This window comes from Stegostoma tigrinum, chromosome 9, assembly GCF_030684315.1.
Source record: "Stegostoma tigrinum isolate sSteTig4 chromosome 9, sSteTig4.hap1, whole genome shotgun sequence".
In the NCBI taxonomy this organism is placed as follows: Eukaryota; Metazoa; Chordata; class Chondrichthyes; order Orectolobiformes; family Stegostomatidae; genus Stegostoma; species Stegostoma tigrinum.
In genome coordinates this window covers 18100203-18119344 of record NC_081362.1, presented here as the reverse complement: position 1 = coordinate 18119344, position 19142 = coordinate 18100203, and the positions used below count along the sequence as shown (strand labels likewise).

Here is a 19142-nt window from a genome sequence, read left to right as displayed (position 1 = left end):
AGATTACAATTTCTTAGGATATATACATCCACCTTGTGTATATATTTTGAGAGTACATCGATCTGGCCTCCATTCATTGTGAATTATGAAGACAATCAAAACATATTGTAACATCTTAGAAATGAAATATTGTAACACAAAACTTGACTGCCTTGTATTTTCTGTATCTACAGGACAGCCTGCGATTTACGCAGCATGCTACCCATATTTTTAAAGCAATTGACAATGCGATACATGGCTTCAATGATGCGCAAGAACGTCGCAAAACTTCAAAGGAACTTCAACGTTGTCATTTTCCATTCCTATTTGAAGATGCTAACCTGGCTGAGAAACAAACCAAGGTAAATTCATTGAAGGTTCAAGGTTAGAGTTTTGGAAAAAAAATAAGTAAACACTTTTGTAACTTAAGCAGAGATAGTAAGAATTGCCGATGCTGGAGTCAGCGATAACAGTGTAGAGCTGGAGGAACACAGGCCAGGCAGCATCAGAGGAGTTGGAAAGCTGATGTTTCAGGTTGGGACCCTTCTTCAGAAAATTTTCGAAATGTCAGCTTTCCTGCTCCTCTGATGTGGTCTGGCCTGCCGTGTTCCTCCAGCTCCACATTGGGTTATTTGTAACTTAAGCGTTTGCTTCCTCCTGACCAATTGTTTGCATTATTTTCTTCCTATTTTAAAATGCTTCTGAACAAGGCTTTCCCACTTTTTAAGTGGGTTACCACTATTGTTAAATTAATGCCATTTAAATCTAGACATATGTGTTTTACTCCATTTTTGCTGTTCTATTCCTGAAATGAGAAGCATAATAAGTCACATGCACGCATCAAACACATCAAATGCATAATTCAGAGACAATAGGGACTGCCGATGCTGGAGAATCTGAGATAACACGGTGTAGAGCTGGATGAACACAGCAGGCCAAGCAGCACCATAGGAGCAGGAAAGCTGACGTTTCGGGTCAAGACACTTCTTCAGAAATGGGGGAGGGGAAGGGGATTCTGAAATAAATAGGGAGAGAGGGGGAGGAGGATAGAAGATGAATAAAGGAGAAGATAGGTGGAGAGGAGATAGACAGGTCAAAGAAGCGGGGTTGGAGCCAGTGAAGGTGCATGTAGGTGGGGTGTTAGGGAGGGGATAAGTCGGTCCAGGGATGACTGACAGGTCAAGGAGGTGGGATGAGGTTGGTGGCTAGGAGATGGGGGTGGGTCTTGAGGTAGGAGGAATGGTTAGGGAGGCGGGGACTAGGTGGGCTGGTTTTGGGGTCCGGTCTGGATGGGGAGATTTTGAAGCTTGTGAAGTCCACATTGATACCCTTGGGCTGCAGGGTTCCCAAGCAAAATATGAGATGCTGTTCCTGGGACTTTCGGGTGGCATCATTGTGTCAATTCAGGAGGCCCAGGATGGACATGTAGTCTGAGGAATGGGAGGGGGAGTGGAAATGGTTCGCCACTGGGCCGTGTAGTTGTTTGTTGTGAACTGAGCGTAGGTATTCCGCAAAGCGGTTCCCAAGCCTCCGCTTGGTTTCCCCGATGTAGAGGAGACCACAACAGGAACAGCGGATACAGTGTACCACATTAGCAGATGTGCAGGTGAACATCTGTTTGATGTGTAAGGTCTTCTTAGGGCCTGGAAGGTGTAGGGACAGGTGTTGCACTTGCTTTGGTTGCAGGCAGAAGTGTCAGGGGTGGCGGGGCTGGAGGGGAGTGTGGACCGGACAAGGGACTCAGAGAGAGTGGTCCCTCTGGAAAGCAGATAAGGAATCCCCCTCGTCCTCAAGTATCACCTCACCAACATCTGAATCCAACGCATCATGCTCCAACATTTTCACCATCTCCAATTTGACCCCACTACCAAAGATATTTCTGCTTTCCGGAGGGACCAGTCTCTCCGTGACTCCCTTGTCCGCTCCACACTCCCATCCAGTCCCACCACCCCCCTGCACTTTTCCCTGCAACCGAAGCAAGTGCTCGACTTCCCCCCTCACCCCCATCCCAGACCCTAAGAAGACCTTCCACATCAAACAGATGTTCACCTGCACATCTGCTAATGTGGTATACTGTATCCGCTGTTCCCGTTGTGGCCTCTACATCCATTGTTCCCGTCATGGCCTCCTCTACATCAGGGAAACCAAACAGAGGCTTGGGAATCGCTTTGCAGAACACCTACGCTCAGTTCGCAACCAACAACTACACCTACCAGTCGCGAACCATTTCAACTCCCCCTCCCACTCCTTGGACGATATGTCCATCCTGGGCCTCCTGCATTGCCACAATGATGCCACCCGAAAGTCCCAGGAACAGCATCTCATATTTTGCTTGGGAACCCTGCAGCCCAAGGGTATCAATGTGGACTTCACAAGTTTCAAAGTCTCCCCTCCCCGACCGCATCCCAAAACCAGCCCACCTAGTCCCCGCCTCCCAAACCGTTCCTCCCACTTCAAGCCCCACCCCCATCTCCTCGCCACCAACCTCATCCCACCTCCTTGACCTGTCAGTCATCCCTGGACCGACCTAGCCCCTCCCTAACTCCCCACCTACATTCACCTTCACTGGCTCCAACCCCACCTCTTTGACCTGTCTATCTCCTCTCCACCTATCGTCCCCTTTATCCATCTTCTATCCTCTTCCCCCTCTCTCCCTATTTATTTCAGAATCCCCTTCCCCTCCCCCATTTCTGAAGAAGTGTCTCAACCCACTTGGCCTGCTGCGTTCATCCAGCTCTACACCGTGTTATCTCAAATGCATTATTCGGTTAGGTTCATTCTCCTAACTATTTGTAAATTTCCTTTTACTGCTATTTAGCACCTCGTTTTAAAATCTGAAGGACTACTCAGCTGTGCCAAAACTACAAACCCTGAAAGAAATAACGAACCTGGATGAGCCAGCCAGCATCAATCGAGGCATCAGAAATGACATTGCAGACCTAGCTTTGTTGATCCTACAAAATCTTCCTTCCTGACTTCAGGGGGCTTGAGCCAAAATTAGGAGAGATCTGTCCGAGTCACAAAACAGCCTTATATAAGCATCTTCTTGGAAATACAACTTACAGACAATGCCCCAGATGCCACCATCACCATCCTGTGTCTGTATGTCCTGTCCAGCAGAAAGACAGACACACCAAATGTGCCAGTGTAGTGATATACAAGTGGGACCTAGTTGTCCTTGAAGTGCTCAATATTGAATCAGGACAGTAAGAGTGCATTTTGTGGCATCAGCTCAATCATGGACAATGCAAAATCCTGCTGACTACTACCTAAAGAGACAATAGTTGAGATCCTGGCATATCTAAGATTATTATTTAGAGCAATACTTAGTGTTAATATATAATAAATAGTATCACTTTGAAGCTCAAGCCTGAAGGCAATCCTTGACTTCCCTCCAGAATAGTAACATTGGATATAGGATAAGGAGTGGTTGTTTGGCCCTTTTGAGCTTGCTCCTCCATTCAATATGATCATGGCTGATCATCCAACTCAGTACCCTCTTTCTACTTTCTCCTATATCCTCCTACATCCTTTTGATCCCTTCAGCCCAAATAAATTTATCTATCTCCTTCTTGAAAACATTTTCTGTGGCACAGAATTCCACAGGCTCAACACTTTGAGTGAAGAAATTTCTCCTCATCTCTGACCCTACCCTCTCCTCTGTCTTGCTACCAAAATGGCTAACCTTGCATTTATCCCCAATTGTATGCATTTGCCATGTACTTGCCCACTTACTTGTACAAATCACACTGAAGCTACTCCGCATCCTCCTCTCAGCATACCCTCCCACTCAGCTTTGTGTCATCTGAAAACTGGAAGATATGACATAATATTTTCTCATCAAAATTATTCATATATATTGTGATTAGCTGGAGTCCAAATACTGATTCCCACAGTACCTCACTAGTCTTTGCCTCTCAGGATAAGACCCATTTATTCCTACTGTCTATTTCCAGTCTGCCAGCCAGTTCTTGATTCATTTCCGCACATTACCTCCAATCCTATATGCTTTAATTTTGCATTCTGATCTCTTATGTGGGATCTTATCGGAAGCCTTCTGAAATTCCAAGTAAACCTTTCTCCTTGAGCAGTCTGTAAAAACCCCAAACTCAGTGGCATTCTAACCACATGACAAAGAATGAACACAGCAAAAGGCATTTACTGCCTGGAAAATGATGGCAACAGTAAAGGTTAAGAACCATATCTGAGATCCTCTACAGAAGTTGAGAAGTCACAATTATTTGTTTCCAAATAAAAATTAACATGGATTTCAAACAAGCCAGCAGCCAGAGAAAAGCCACTAGAGCTGAACATCTGCTGTAAAGGAAACCTCTTCAAACAGAAACTCCGCGAGAAACAAAGGAGCACTATTAGTCTTAGACTTTTATAGGAGAAAGAAGTCTTTAAAAAGTATAGCAAGAACAGTGAAGGCCCACTGGCAACCAGGGGAGAAATTCAAATTGAGAGAGAAGTAGTAGTGAGGAAACCAAAAGGAGAGAAGAACAGACTTGAACTCATCCTCAACAATCTGCCTGGCAAAGATGTATCTGTCTATGACAATATTAAGAAGAGAGACCATCACACCGTCCTTGATGAGATCCTGACTTCATACTGATAATACCTTACATTGTATTATATGGCACTGTCACTGTTGCTAAATGGGTCACATTTCAAACAGATCTAGCAACTCAAAACAAGGTATCCATGAATTGCTTGGGCCAACAGCAACCGTTGAATTGTACTCCTACATAATCTGTAACCTCAAAGCCTAGCATACCCTCACTCCACCATTACCATCAAGACAGCGAGCAACTCTGGTTCAATGGAGGGTGCAGGAAGGCATGCCAAGAGCACCAAGCATTACTAAAAATGAAGTTTCAACTGGAGGAAGCCACCAAACAGGGCTTCCTGGGTGCCAAATAGCACAAGTGATAGACAAGAGTCAAGTGATCTCCCAATGGATCAGATTTAAGCTATGCAGTACTGCCACATCTGGTTGTGAATGATGGTGTACAATTCAACAACTCACTAGAGGAGGAGGCTCCACGAATATTCACATCCTAAATAATGTGGGAGCCCAATATGAGTGCAAAAGAAATGGCTGAAACATTCAGAACTATCTTCAGCCAGAAATTCCAAGTGGATAATCCATCTCAGTCTCCTCCAGAGGTCTCCAGCATCACACATGATATCAAGAAACATTTGGAGGCACTGGATACTGCAAAAGGTATGTTTGGGCCCTGACGACATTACAGCAATAGACTGAAGGCTTGTGCTTCAAAACTTGCTGCACCCTGGCAAAATTGTTTCAGTACAGTTACAACAATGGCATCTATTCAACCATGTGGAAAATTCCCCAGATATGTCCCACAGACAAAAAAGGCAGGACAATTGCAATGTGACCAATCACATTTAGTCACTCCACCATGGACACTCAGTAGGAGACATTTGTTCGAAATGCAAGATACACTGCGGAAATTCACGAAGGCTCATTAGAGAGCACCTTCCAAACCACAACCACTACCATCTAGAAGGATAGTGGCAGCAGTTACATGGGAATACAAACACCTACAAGCCACTCACCATCCAAACTTGGAAATACATTACTGCTCCTTCAGTATCATTGACTGCCTCCCTAATGGCTTTGTGGGTATACCATACTACGCAGCAGCTCAAAGATGCAGCTCACTTCCATCTTCTCAAGGAAAACTGGAATGGGGAATAAATGCCAGCCCAGCTAGTGACACCCACATCCTGAGTGTGAATGAATAAAATAAATGGGCAATTTTCAGCACCGTTCACATCGCCTCAGACACTGAAACTGTCCATGTCTATATACAGCAATATGTGGGTTGGGCTGGTAAGCGGCCAGTTACAATCATGTCACAAAAATGTCAGGCAATGACTGTCTCCAACTCGTGAGGATTGAACCATCACTCTTTGAGATTTTATTACATTACCAATCCCTAATTATCAACATCCTACAGGTTACGATTGACCACAAACTGAACAGGATCCATGTAAAAACTGTGGTTGCAAGAGCAGGTGTGGGAGAGGTTAAGCATTGTATGGTAAGTTAATCAGTTCTCATTTTCCCAATCAATGTCGACCCTTTACAAGACAGATGCCAGGAGGTGATGAAATGCTGTCCATTTGTCTGGATGAATACAACTCCAACAGCAGTCAAGAAGTTCAACATCTTCAAAACAGAGCATCTTGCTTGATTGCCACCATATTCGCTATCTTTGCCATCAGTGCACAGTAGCAGAGAAGTGTATCAGTTACAAGTTGAATAGCAGTAACTCACCAAGCCCAGCCACTTCCAAGGACAAGGGCAATTTATGCCAGGGAACACCATTATATGCAAGTTCCCCTGAAAGCTACACACCATCCTAACTTAGAATTATATTTCCATTCTTTCAATGTCACAAGGTCAAATCCTGGAACTCCCTTCATAACATCGCTGTGGATGTCCATAGACTCCAAAGACTGTAGCAGCTCAAGAAGGCAGTTCACATCGCCTTCTCCAAGGCAATTACAGATGGGCAACCACCTACCAGGGCCATCCAATTCAATGGGCCATGATGCTAAGTAGATTTCTCTATCTCATCCTCTGAAGTTGGGGTTGCACAGATATAGTGATCCAAAAGGAAAATTGAAAAATGTATGAGCACTAAGATGATATGGATAATATCTTTCTCTGTCTTTCTCACTTGTTAAAATACAAACAACAGAACTTGTTTTCTTTATTAGATCATTAGTATTAAGATGTGATGGAGCCTGTCATTGTCAGATGTAACAGTAATGGCTAGCCCATGTTTCTCAGTGTGTTGGCTGGAGACAACATATAGACACAAACATTATTCTTGAATAACATGTAGAAATTTTGTGCATTCTTTATTCAATGTTCACATGAATTGTTAGTTCGGGGATGATCATTATGTGAAACATGGCTTACAAAGCAGACACGGCTGTTCTCCCTTCTAGGGACTCAGGAGAATATTGTCCCTCTTCATTCTCAGTGGATATAAATTAGTCAGAAGCAGTGCATTCAAATCACGTGAAAGATGGTGGGTGGAATGGAATAATTGAGCAAAGCAAATTACTATCTGGATGTTCACACACCACAAAGATGTCCTTAATACCAGCGCTCACTGGCAAATATGCAGGACAAAACTGTGTTCCCCAATATATTCTCGCTAGTAGAGGACACAAGTCTATAGTTTACTGTGCAAGGGAGGTTGGCAGGGCCAAGTCTACATCTCAAAGAAGATGGAAGTCTGTCAGTGGAGTGACAATAATGCAGATGCATTATTGTTGTGCAAACCTTGTGTATGACATGTTTCCCCTAGAATGTCTTACAAATCTTTCTATGACTCTGGCATCCATAAAAGACTTAATTGTATTTAAGGCGCCCTCCTCATGCTTTGACAAAACCTCATTATCTAAGGAGAGCTGATTTTCTTTCTGGCCTTTCACTTGCAGTATCAATGTTGCAGTGCAATGTAATGCTGTGCACAACAAACCACTGTTAGTCATGACATCCTGTGTGGTGCAGGTTGCAGAGTGCCTCCAGACAAATGCAGGCAGCATTTTATGAAGGCCAATGGTGCACGTGATGATGTCTCTGGTAGATACATGAATTTCATTATAATGCTCCTCTGCCTTGCTCTGGGATACCTCACAGGCGTCAATAATTGTATATGCAGGTGGTAACCCTGATTGCTGAAAACCCATCCATCAATCTTCGCTGAGATTTCAACCTCTGGGAGCCTTACATTGCATGAGATGTAGGCATTATGACAGCCACCTGAGAAATGAGTACAGACATATTTTATTCTTCCCCTGTAGTGTTGTGTGTTGATGGACTGAAATCCTATGATTTACGAATGCATCTGACTGTTTCAAAGGGAACTTTTATGGTTACATTAGCACACTGAAGAAACCCATGATGATAGCATACATGGCTGATCTTGCCACCTGGCTATCTTCAACAGTGATGAAGTGGATAAAATAGTTGGCATGACTAAATGAGTTGTTGGTCACCGAGTTTATGCACCCCTGAACCATAGTCTATGAAATGCTGCATGTTGCACCCTGGATGGTACTGCTGGATTAAAAACTGAGTGCTGCTGCAACCTTATAGGCAACTGGAATGGGGTTCCCCACCAATCCACATGCCTGCGGATATTGATAAATAGTTCAACAATATTGTCACCACCTCCTGTGTAGCATCTCCATTGTGATACCTTGAGAGAGTTTATGTCCACTGGGTGCATTACCACATCAGTGCCCAACTTTGCCAACATCTGCCTAGAATTCCTGCACCCTAGCATATAAGTCAGAGTGAACCTACTAATATTTTACTGTTTTGATCCACAGCCATTTAATGGCTATCGGGCCTTTAATTGGCTTGAGGAAGGATTTCCGTCCCCATCATAGAGAAAGTTCTGATTCAAAAATCAAAACAAAGAATGGTGGTCATTGCTGAAATTGCATGTAATTTCAAAATGGAGTTGCCAACATAGTTCTCTTACTTTCGCAGATAAGTCCGTGATTTTATAATGGCCATGTTTTTGAACCATTTCTCTACTTGCTTACCAAACAGAAATCAATTGTTTTTAATTTTGAATTTTATTCTTGACCTAACCCCAGAAGTTTTTTTTTGAGGGATGGTGGATGGTGAAAGAGGTCTCAGTTCCAAATTTCCAATAGCCTTTATGTGAATCTTTGTGATAGCATCCTTGAAAGACCCAGCTGCAATTGTAAGATTATGCCTGGTTGCTTTGGGCTAATTTAGCAGAAGAAATAGTTTATCTCTACCTACCCTGTCAAACTCTTTAATGATCTCTAACACTGTTATTGGTTACGTCTTTAACCTTCTGTGTGGAAAAGAATACATGTCTAATCTATACCAACTAGCCTCTTATCTTAATCCTGTAAACCTGGTATAATTCTGGTCAATCTGTGCTGCACACCACCTGTCCAACACTGAACAACAGTACTTAAGATCCGCTCTAACTGGGACTTTATTCAATTTTAAGGTAACATCACAGTTTTGTATTCCAGTTCTCTTGAAAATAAACACTATCATTGCAGAAACCTTTTATAATTTTTAAAAATATCTGTTTATGGTAGATGTGTCAGTTTGATATGGTATTTAAGAAAAGCAAATTCTTCTTGTTCTCTAAAGTAAACTGAAATCACACAACTTAATTTGTAAAAGACAATTTTGTATCTCCTCATTGTAAATTCTGTTTTATTATTTCTCTGCTAGGTCTTCCACAAAGCCGTTTACGCCACTTTAGCACACGCCCTTCGTGCTTGCCCCAGTCCTGAAGACTATTTTGCTCTTAAAACACTCTTAGTTGATAGCTCTCCAAAGCAGCTTAGGATCGAAGGCAGAGCTTGCATAAGTGAGTGTGCTGATACCATTTGATATGTAACTTTAGGAGATGACAAGACAATGGTTTTCAAGTCAGTATGTATTGAGGAAATATTTATTGAATACTATGAAAGCACTTGGAAGGAAAGTTGAGAAATATTTTTTCACTATTTATCTGAACAGCCATTAGCTTGTGCACTTTCTATTCCTAAAATTCAGCTACTCTACTTTTATTGAAATACTTGCTGTATTTATATTTAATTTAACTAATGATCCTGTACAAGTGGATCCCTCATAAAAACATTAGCATGAAACCACAACCTGAAAACAGTTTCATAAAAGATATTGATAATTCTGAACAGCTTCTTCATGCCTTGCACCTAACCTGCACATCTTTGGACTGCACGATGAAACCAGAGCAGCCGGCAGAAATCCACGCAGGTGTGAGGAGAATGTGCAAACTGCCCACAGACAGTCACCCAAGATTGGAATTGACCTCAGGGTGCTGGCACTGTGAGGTAGTAGTGCAACCCACTAAGCCACTAGGCCGTCCTATCCTAAAATGCTAATTAGCTAATAACAAATTAAGTACTTTGAAAGTTTAATCACATGTTATGAAACATAGAGAAACTTGCCAGAACACAAACATTAATGCCATAATGACTAGACAGTCTACTTTTGGGGGTTGAGGAAATAACTTCTGACCTGGGCATCAGGGAAACACCTTTATTCATTCTTGAAAGAAAGCATATAGTTCTTTTTGCAGAAGTGGGGAATTGAAAACTAGAGGCCATAGGTTTTAGGCGAGGGGTAAATATTAAAAAAGGACTTGAGGGGCAACATCTTCACGCAGCGAGTGTTGCATAAATGGAATGGGCTGCCAGAGAAAGTGGTTGAGACAGGTACAATAGCAACATTTAAAAAACATTTGGATAGGTACATGAGATCATGGGAACTGCAGATGCTGGAGAATCCGAGATAACAAAGTGTGAAGCTGGATGAACCCAGCAGGCCAAGGAGCATCTTAGGAGCACAAAAGCTGATGTTTCAGGCCTAGACCCTTTGACAGGAAAGGGGGAGGGGGAGAAGGTTCTGAAATAAATAGGGAGAGAGGGGGAAGCGGATCGAAGATGGATAGAGGAGAAGATAGGTGTAGAGGAGACAGACAAGTTAAAGGGGTGGGGATGGAGCCAATAGAAATGAGTGCAGGTGGGGAGGTAGGCAGGGGATAGGTCAGTCCAGGAGGATGGACAGGTCAAGGGGCGGGATGAGGTTAGTAGGAAGGAAATGGGGATGCGGCTTGAGGTGGGAGGAGGGGCTAGGTGAGAAGAAGAACAGATTAGGGAGGCGGGGACGAGCTGGGCTGGTTTTGGGATGCAGTAGTGGGAGTGGACATTTTGAAGCTTGTGAAATCCACATTGATACCATTGGGCACCTGCAGTGCCACAATGATGCCACCCGAAGGTTGCAGGAACAGCAACTCATATTCCGCTTGGGAACCCTGCAGCCCAATGGCTTCAATGTGGATTTCACAAGCTTCAAAATCTCCCTTCCCCCTATTGCATCCCAAAACCAGCCCAGCTCACCCCCGCCTCCCTAACCTGTTCTTTCACTCACCTGTCCCCTCCTCCCACCTGAAGCTGCATCCCCATTTCCTTCCTACTAACCTCATCCCGCCCCCTTGACCTGTCTGTCCTCCCCGGATTGACCTATCACCTCCTTACCTCCCCACCTACACTCACCTCTACCGGCTCCATCCCCACCTCTTTGACCTGTCTGTATCCTCTCCACCTATCTTCTCCTCTATCCATCTTTGATCCGCCTCTCCCTCTCTCCCTATTTATTTCAGAACCCTCACCCCCCCCCCACCTTTTCTGATGAAGGGTCTATGCCTGAAACATCAGCTTTTGTGCTCCTAAGATGCTGCTTGGATAGGTACACGGATGGGAAGGGTTTAGAGGGATATGGACCAAATGTTAGCAATTAGAACTAGTTGAGTGGATACCATAGTCAGCATTGACCAGTTGGGCCTTTTAACTCAATTACTGTAATGCCAGCGGATCATTTAAGTTCACCTGAACAAGTAGATGTCCCAGTTTAATATTGTATTTGAAATATGGCAGCTTCAGCAGCACTTTCTTAACAGTAATACATTAGATTGTCATCCTAGACCTTTTATCATTAAGCCTGTAGGGTGAGATTGATCCCAAGATCCTCTACTTCAGGTCACAATGCAAGCTCTGAGCCATAGCTGCAACACTAGCGGTGTTTTGAAACATCTCAAAATCAACATTGGAAACAACTAACAAATACTAACTGTTTCTCCAATGTTGATTTTTGTTTTAAAATAACAGTGACTTCCAAGGTGGAAACGATTGTCCTACTTCACATGAAAGAAAGTACATTTCACTTAAAAGTAAATAATGGACAAGGATGAGGGGGGAAAAAAATGGGACAGTGTCATTAAAATGCTAAGCACAATAAATAATGCTAAAATCAGAAATTAATTTAAATGTGACAATGGAACATAAAGGAATTTGATTCATTGACTATTTACATACACAAAAGAGCAATAAATCCTTGCCCAGCCAGTAATGTCCACAAGAGAATAAAAAATGGTCCAATTATGTGAATCATGAACCATGCGATTTGAAATAAATTTGAACTTCATTCATAATTTCACAAGAGATCTCTGCAATCTTGGGAGTTGACGCGTAGGTTTGAAACATGCCTTTCTGTAAGCCCTTCTCCTCCTCCTGACTATATTGATAGTAGGCATTGGGTTACTGGTCCGTACCTATGAGATCATCTTGCAGCAAAACACAACAGGGCCACTAGTGGGATTGGGATTCATTGGACCTGCTCTTTTAGCCTATGAGTCATTGAAGACCAGGTGTACAATTCAAGACCCTGAAGAAGGGTCACTGGACTCAAAACGTTATCTTTACTTTCTCTCTACAGATGCTGCCAGATCTGCCGAGTTTCTCCAGCAATTTCTGATTTTGTTTCAGACTACCATTATCCGGTTTATTCAAGGTCCTTGTCATGATTCTGTGGATGTACCAACGTGCTAAGCTCCATGGGAAGTTTGAACATTCACCAGGCAATTCCCCAGCACCTCAGGACCCTCCACAAAAGCTTCCAACTTTTACTTCAAGTCAGAGGCTTCAGGACAATTCTGACTAACTTAGCTGGATATTTTGGTAGTAACCATTTGACAGAAACATCCTGGCTTAACTGCTGGGTAATGATAGGACTAAACCCCCTACCCCAGTCACAGACACTATTCCCCAAGTCCAACTACCCCACTGACATCCCAACATATCCCTAACACGATCTGATCACTTCCAATGCATTATGTCCCTGAAATTATGCCTTGCTGAGCCTACGTGAGGCAAAAGTATAGTGTTTGAATGACCACTTAGAGGCTCAATGAGCTACTAATGATTTTCATAAACTAATCATCAACTTACCTGTTGGTTTATGTCTGAAAATCATAACTTTTGTACTAAATCTTGAGTTTGTCTCCTAATTTATGAGGTGGCATGTTTGGAATTACTCAAAGGGAGCTATTGATACAGTTAGTTGAAAGCAGTGGAGCTGCTATAAAGTTTTTTTAAGTGTAAATGTTGGAGAGATTTAGAGAACCACGTGTAATGGCCAATGGTGTATTGACCAGAGGCTAATATCATTGTAATGTTGTATAAGCACTTGCAGCCTATTACAGCTGTGTGCAAGCCTCATTATATCCTCAAAGATCCAGTGTGAAGAAACCTACCAGTGCTCATTATGTCTCCTAAGTGAAACCAGCTAGAACTGCACACATGGTTGCAGCCAAATGTGAAACACTGCAATTATAGTTCAAAAAAGGTAGTATAAATCACTGCCAACATTATGGCCCAAATAAATGTTATAAGTAGCTTAATAAGGTTAAACGTAGTCACTGCTTTGTTATGTTCAAATTGAAGCATGATGTTTTACCTGTTCATGAATTTCATGAAACCCTTAATGTTGTTAATAAGGTTCTGTTTCTGATGTGCCTGAGCCATGGAAGGAGAGGAACCCAACTAAGGAGGAAGCTGCAGCTGCCAGCAGAATACAGAATTGGTGGAGAGGTCACATATTTGGTGAACTCAGATATGCAAATAAGATAGGTATGGTTCACAACTCTTTGCTTCAAAAACTGAGGGATACAGAGATACAGGAAGTCTGAGTTTCTCAAGTTTCCGACTCTATGAATCATTATAGGTTAAGAATGCCCCCATCTGCATTTTGTTTTATTTTGATGAGATGGCAGTTGGACGGAATCAGGCCAGCTGCCTTCATTTGCAAAACTAAGGTGATAACAGGGACATGTGGATGGTGGAATGATCAGCAGGTTGGAGAACTAAAGTCTGTTTACAGGCACCGTCTGACTGTATGACTGTTAGGTCCTAAAGCCTGCTTCCATTGATACAATTTCTAGATAGCCAAGCATTTATATTGAAGCTGAGTTCCAACGTAGCTCAACAAGCAATGTTTACAAAACTGCAGAGGAGAATGAAAGCATAGTTGGATTGACATTCATAGTGTCTAATAGCCTGCTGTTTGAAGAGATTTTGTCAATACCTGTATGTTTATTAACACTGGAACAAGAGGTATGAAGTGAATCGTAACTTTTGTCATTGATAATATGAATGATTGTTATTACTTGGAACCCTAATATGAATATAAGGTGAACAATGCCTTGCAACAACTTTCAAATATTTTCATATTTCAAAGATTGGGTGACTACATTTTTGCATCAAAGCTCCTCCGAGACTCCCAACTCCCCTGTGGTACCATGAACCCACATCACCTAACAAATTGTGCCAGGCTCCATTATAATAGAGGCGTTGGGGGCATTGTTTAAAGTGCAAAGCCCATAAATCAACCTAGTAAAAGTGGTAGTGCTGTTTGCCAACTGCTACATGATCATTTGTCCCTGTGCTAGAAACAGGACTGGGGCCAGAGAAACCAAACTCAGATCACACTATTTTTAAACACCTTCCAAATTAGCCCCTTCCAAATCTGGACCTGAGTATCAGTGTATGATATGTCATTTTGCAGCAAACAGCAAAGCAATTTCTCCCAATTTGCATTGCACGATTCAATTAGACAGCAAGTTTGGACAAAGTATAAAAAAATGCACAGGCTGGCTCAATGGTTAATAAGAAGGGAAAAAAGTACAAGAGCAAGCTACATAGCGATACAGATAGTTTAGAGTTTCTACAGATACTTAAAAAAGAGTTACCAAAGTGAGCATTGGTCCCAGAGAAATTGAGTATGAAGAATTAATAATACAAAATAAAGAGATGTCAGGTGAAGTGAACAGGTATTTTGCATGACTTCATTATGGAGAATATAATGCACATCCTAAAAGTAGCTGTAAATCAGCAAGTGGGAGGGAGAGAGAAACTGCAGAAAATCACAATTGCCAAGGAAGTGGTATTGAACAAATCATTAGAGCTACTGGTTGACAAATCGCTAGGTTCTGACAGATACCAGCCTTGTTGTCTTACAAGGAGTGGCTAGTTGATTTATTAGGTTTAATTTTCCAAAATTCCTTAGATATAGGGAAGTTTCCATTAGATTGGAAAACAGCAAAAGTTACTCCTCCTTTCAAAAAGACAAGGTAACATAAATCAGGACACTACAGACCAATTAGCTTAACATCTATTGTTGGAAAAATGTTAGAAGCTGGTATTAAAGATATTATTTCTGAGCACTTTAATTAACTTCATGATAATCAGACAAGTCAACATAGTTTTGTGAAGGGAAAATCATGTTTAATCACTTTATTTGAGTTCTTTGAAGAAGTATGAAGTGCTGTGGAGAAAGGGTGGGAGTAATGTACTTAAATTTCCAGAAAGCTTTTGGTATAGTGCTACATCATAGATTATTGCAGATATTTAACCATGGTGTAAGAGGTAACATATTTGCATACATAGAAGATTGCTACCTAACAGAAATCAAAGAGTGGTCATAAGATTCTCAGACAGTGCCTTCCAAAACCGTGATCACTTCCATCTGGAAGAACAAGGGTAACAGATATATGGGAGCTACACAACTGCAAATTCCCCTCTAAGCCATTCACAAAAGCACATCAAACCTCTGAAAGAAAATCAGTGCTTTGTAAAATGAGGGTTTGGAACATAGCTGGTTTTCGATCTGTAGAGTAAGGGTGAACCAGGGTGAAGGCAGGGGACAGTTATGAAGGAGACTACTGCCAGAGCAGCGCCACTTCCATGAGTGCTGGCAATGACAGACAGACATTATGATTCCCCCCGTACTCAAAAGCAGTTACTGAATGAGAAGGTTACATAGAGAAATTATATTGTAAATTTGGAATCCTTGCAATAATATAGAAAACTGCATTCAGACCTTCTGTTTTCCAGATAGCCAGAGAGTGGATATAGTCTGAAAGATGAATGCAGGGACTTCTGGGAAGTTCTGACACACTTACTACCCAGAAATTGCCCAGGTGGTTGAAAATTCTAATGCAAAACTCTCCCAAAGAAAAGCTTGTAGCTGAGTCTTCGGATGATCTTGATTTATGTATCTTAATAATTAACCAGGGAAAGACAGAGGATTGATACCTGCTGTAACTTCTGGTTAATAATAAAAATTGCACTAACACCCCGCACCCACCCTCCCCCCCAACAAATTATCCAAGTACACACCCTTGTCTGCCTCCTACTGTTGTAAAAGGTCAGAAATATCTATACCCTCCAATCCAACCAGAATCACCTGGATCCAGCTTCCCTACATCGACTAACCTCATTGCCCAACTTGGACCAGCCTAGACTGAACCACACCACTCCACCTTTTTCTCCCAGCCCACCAATTTTTGGAACCAACCTAATAACCCTACTCTCAAACAACCTCCTCCTACCACAGACCCTGACTACCTCCCATGATTCAACCCCAATCCCCACACCCAACCTCCCTATCCCCCTAATCCGAACTCCAACCCACCAGACCTAACCCAAACTGACTCCACCCAAACCCCTAACACCCACTCCCAAGAGTCTTTGAAATTCTGTATCCCAGAGAGTGATGTGGACAGAACTATTGAACATTTTTAGGACAGAGTTAAATAGATTCTTGACTTACAAGGAATTATCATGCATAGATGAGAATTTGGAGTTGAGGCCGTAATCAGATCAGCCATGATCTTATTGAATAGCAGAGTAGCGTAAAGGAGCTGAATGTCATGCTCCTGTGTCTAATTTATATGTTCATATGTTTGTAGCATATACACTGGGTATTCAGTTCAAAAGGTGCATGGGGATGTTTTTACTTTATAATGCATATTGCTGTTTTAGTGATTTAATACATTTCATTTGCTCTTAGCATCTTATCATCACCCTACTGTTGTTTTCCAAGTAGCTATATGGCTTTATTTATATTGTCTCACATCTTGTTCCACCTCACATGTTAATATAAAAATTAATTTTCCAATTATGCATCCATTTTGCAAGTCTGTTAATACCTCCAGTAACACACATTGTTCTATACCAATACAGGGTCAAAGCAGCACAATTATGTCAACGCTATCCTGCAGGAAATTTGGTATTTACTGGAGTCAGACATAGAGCAACATGCCTCATACTTACTTAGGTATGAACCTCTGAAGACAACTGTGAAGTTCAGATCTCCAAAGATGTTTCTAGAAATATTGCTCATAATTATTATTTTCCTGTATTATATCTAAGATAATATACTTAGAAATGTAAGCTGTATTAATCAAAAGTGCTCTGTTTCCATAGTACAGAATGAGGAAGTGAATGATGGTGATTAAAAGAGAAGCCCAAATATTAATTCAGGAGCAGTTTTGTGGTTAGGAAATCAGAAAATTGGGTTTCTGCTAGGCCCCAAAGCATTTCTTTGATTTACAATAACTTTTCAGTTTTTTGGCCGCAGCCATCTAGAATGAGAGACTTAAGGGAGAGCTTGTGAATCAGGAACTTGCACCAATAGAATATGACAAAGTGTTGGAGACACACACTGGAGGCTGGGTGAATGCGGTTTGACAAAGATGACATCGGCTGGGGTGGCTGGATATTACAGTTGGTGTGAAGGACATGAAGCCAAATTGTTGATGAGCCAGATACAATGATGAATCTAGATAGAAAATGTAGAAAGTCTAGTAAAAGAATGGGGAGATTTAGAGGCACAGCGATGTCAGACAAAATGAGCTAGATTTAGCAGATGAATGGACAGGCATCTGTGTGCTGGATCCAGCTGGCCTCAGTTCCTTTTAGATCCATATTTCCCAGTACGTCATTTTAATATTTATGCAATCAATATGTTTCCTAGGAATGGAATAGTCATTGATGCACCATCCCACCTTACTTAAAACGATAAGTTGGAGCCTGGGTTTAGGTTTGAGATTTTTATGCATTGCCTGACCACACACATCTGTTTTTGAGAGTTGAAATTTCCACTGAAAAGATAGAAATGGGTCACTGCTGTGGCAAATATAATCATCATTTGGAATGATAATTGTAAATTAATTAGTGGTGGAAAATGTTCATTTCATGGTGTGTCATTTAACTAGGGTATCCTCAAATCTCCAGATGATCCACAGCAGTAATATGTTTACCAAGCAATGTTGAATATTTTACCTGAATTATTGATTTGTTGAAATCCTTTCAATGACTCTATTTTTGCAGGTTTTAGTAAGGTGATATAAAAGTTTTGCAAAGGCAAAATTTGCATTCGCTTAAACTATTAGAAAAACAGCATTTTCATGGTTCTGTGGTGCTTGAATCTACATATAGAATGTTTTTTTTATGTTGGAGAATTTATGTAGCTTGATACTTCACATTTCTGAGCATGATAGAAGAAGATGAGTCGGAATGGAAAGAGATGATGTCTAGTAATCTTATGTATTGTCAAACTGAAATTCTTCATTACTCAGTAACATCTGAAGTGCTGAGAGAACCAAATAATTATGAGGAAGGCAAGATAGTACTTCTATAAGGCTTTTCACAGTGACAAACCATCCCAAACCACTCAATATCCAATGAAGTACTTTTGAAATGTTATTACCAATGTAAGGTAGAAATTCAGACTGCTGGTTGGCACACAGCACTCAAACAGCAAAGTGATAATAACCACAGTATGTCTTGGATATTGATTGAGGGCTACACACTGGTCCATATCACCAGAATTTCATTGTTCCTAAAATTAAAACTGTGGGGTCTTTGTCCATCTAAGAGGGCATATGAATCATCAACTTAACATTGCATCTGAAAAATCCCACATCCAACAGCACAGCATTCTTTAAGTACTGTCAGTTTGGATTTTGCAATTCAACCTCTGGAGCTTTGATCCACAATCTTCTAACTACCCTGACTTCAGAGAAGACTGACTGACACATGAGTAGGCTTCATTTCATGAAATTTTCATCTCTCAATTGTATATGTTCATGCATCCAAATTTACATTATCACTAATGATGAGTCATGCATTAAAGTCCTGTTCACATACCCTTGGAGGGATCAGACATTATGCAATTCATTGCTGTATCCCAGAAATAACAGATTATCTTTATGTAGAGTTCAACAGCAGATCTAAGGACAAGTACAGATGAGGAAAGTTATTTAGATCATCTTTAGCTCATCCATAAAGAAAACATAATCACCATATCTAACTCCTTGAAAGATTCTAAACTTCATGTCCCTTACACTCCTTGGATGTTCTTCTATAAATCAGTCATTCATTGTTTAAAGAGGATTCATCAAATAGTCCTC

The 19142-nt window shown here is 41.5% G+C and overlaps 1 protein-coding gene across 1 annotated transcript in view; it reads left to right on the top strand.

Annotated features, from left to right (window-relative positions):
- The window catches only part of adgb (androglobin), a 284646-nt gene that overhangs the window by 209626 nt on the left and 55878 nt on the right, over positions 1–19142 (top strand). The window contains exons 22-25 of the mRNA XM_059648385.1: positions 174–341; positions 9257–9395; positions 13387–13518; positions 16912–17005. Of these exons, the coding sequence (XP_059504368.1) occupies positions 174–341; positions 9257–9395; positions 13387–13518; positions 16912–17005 (533 nt within the window). The remainder of the gene's footprint in view (positions 1–173; positions 342–9256; positions 9396–13386; positions 13519–16911; positions 17006–19142) is intronic.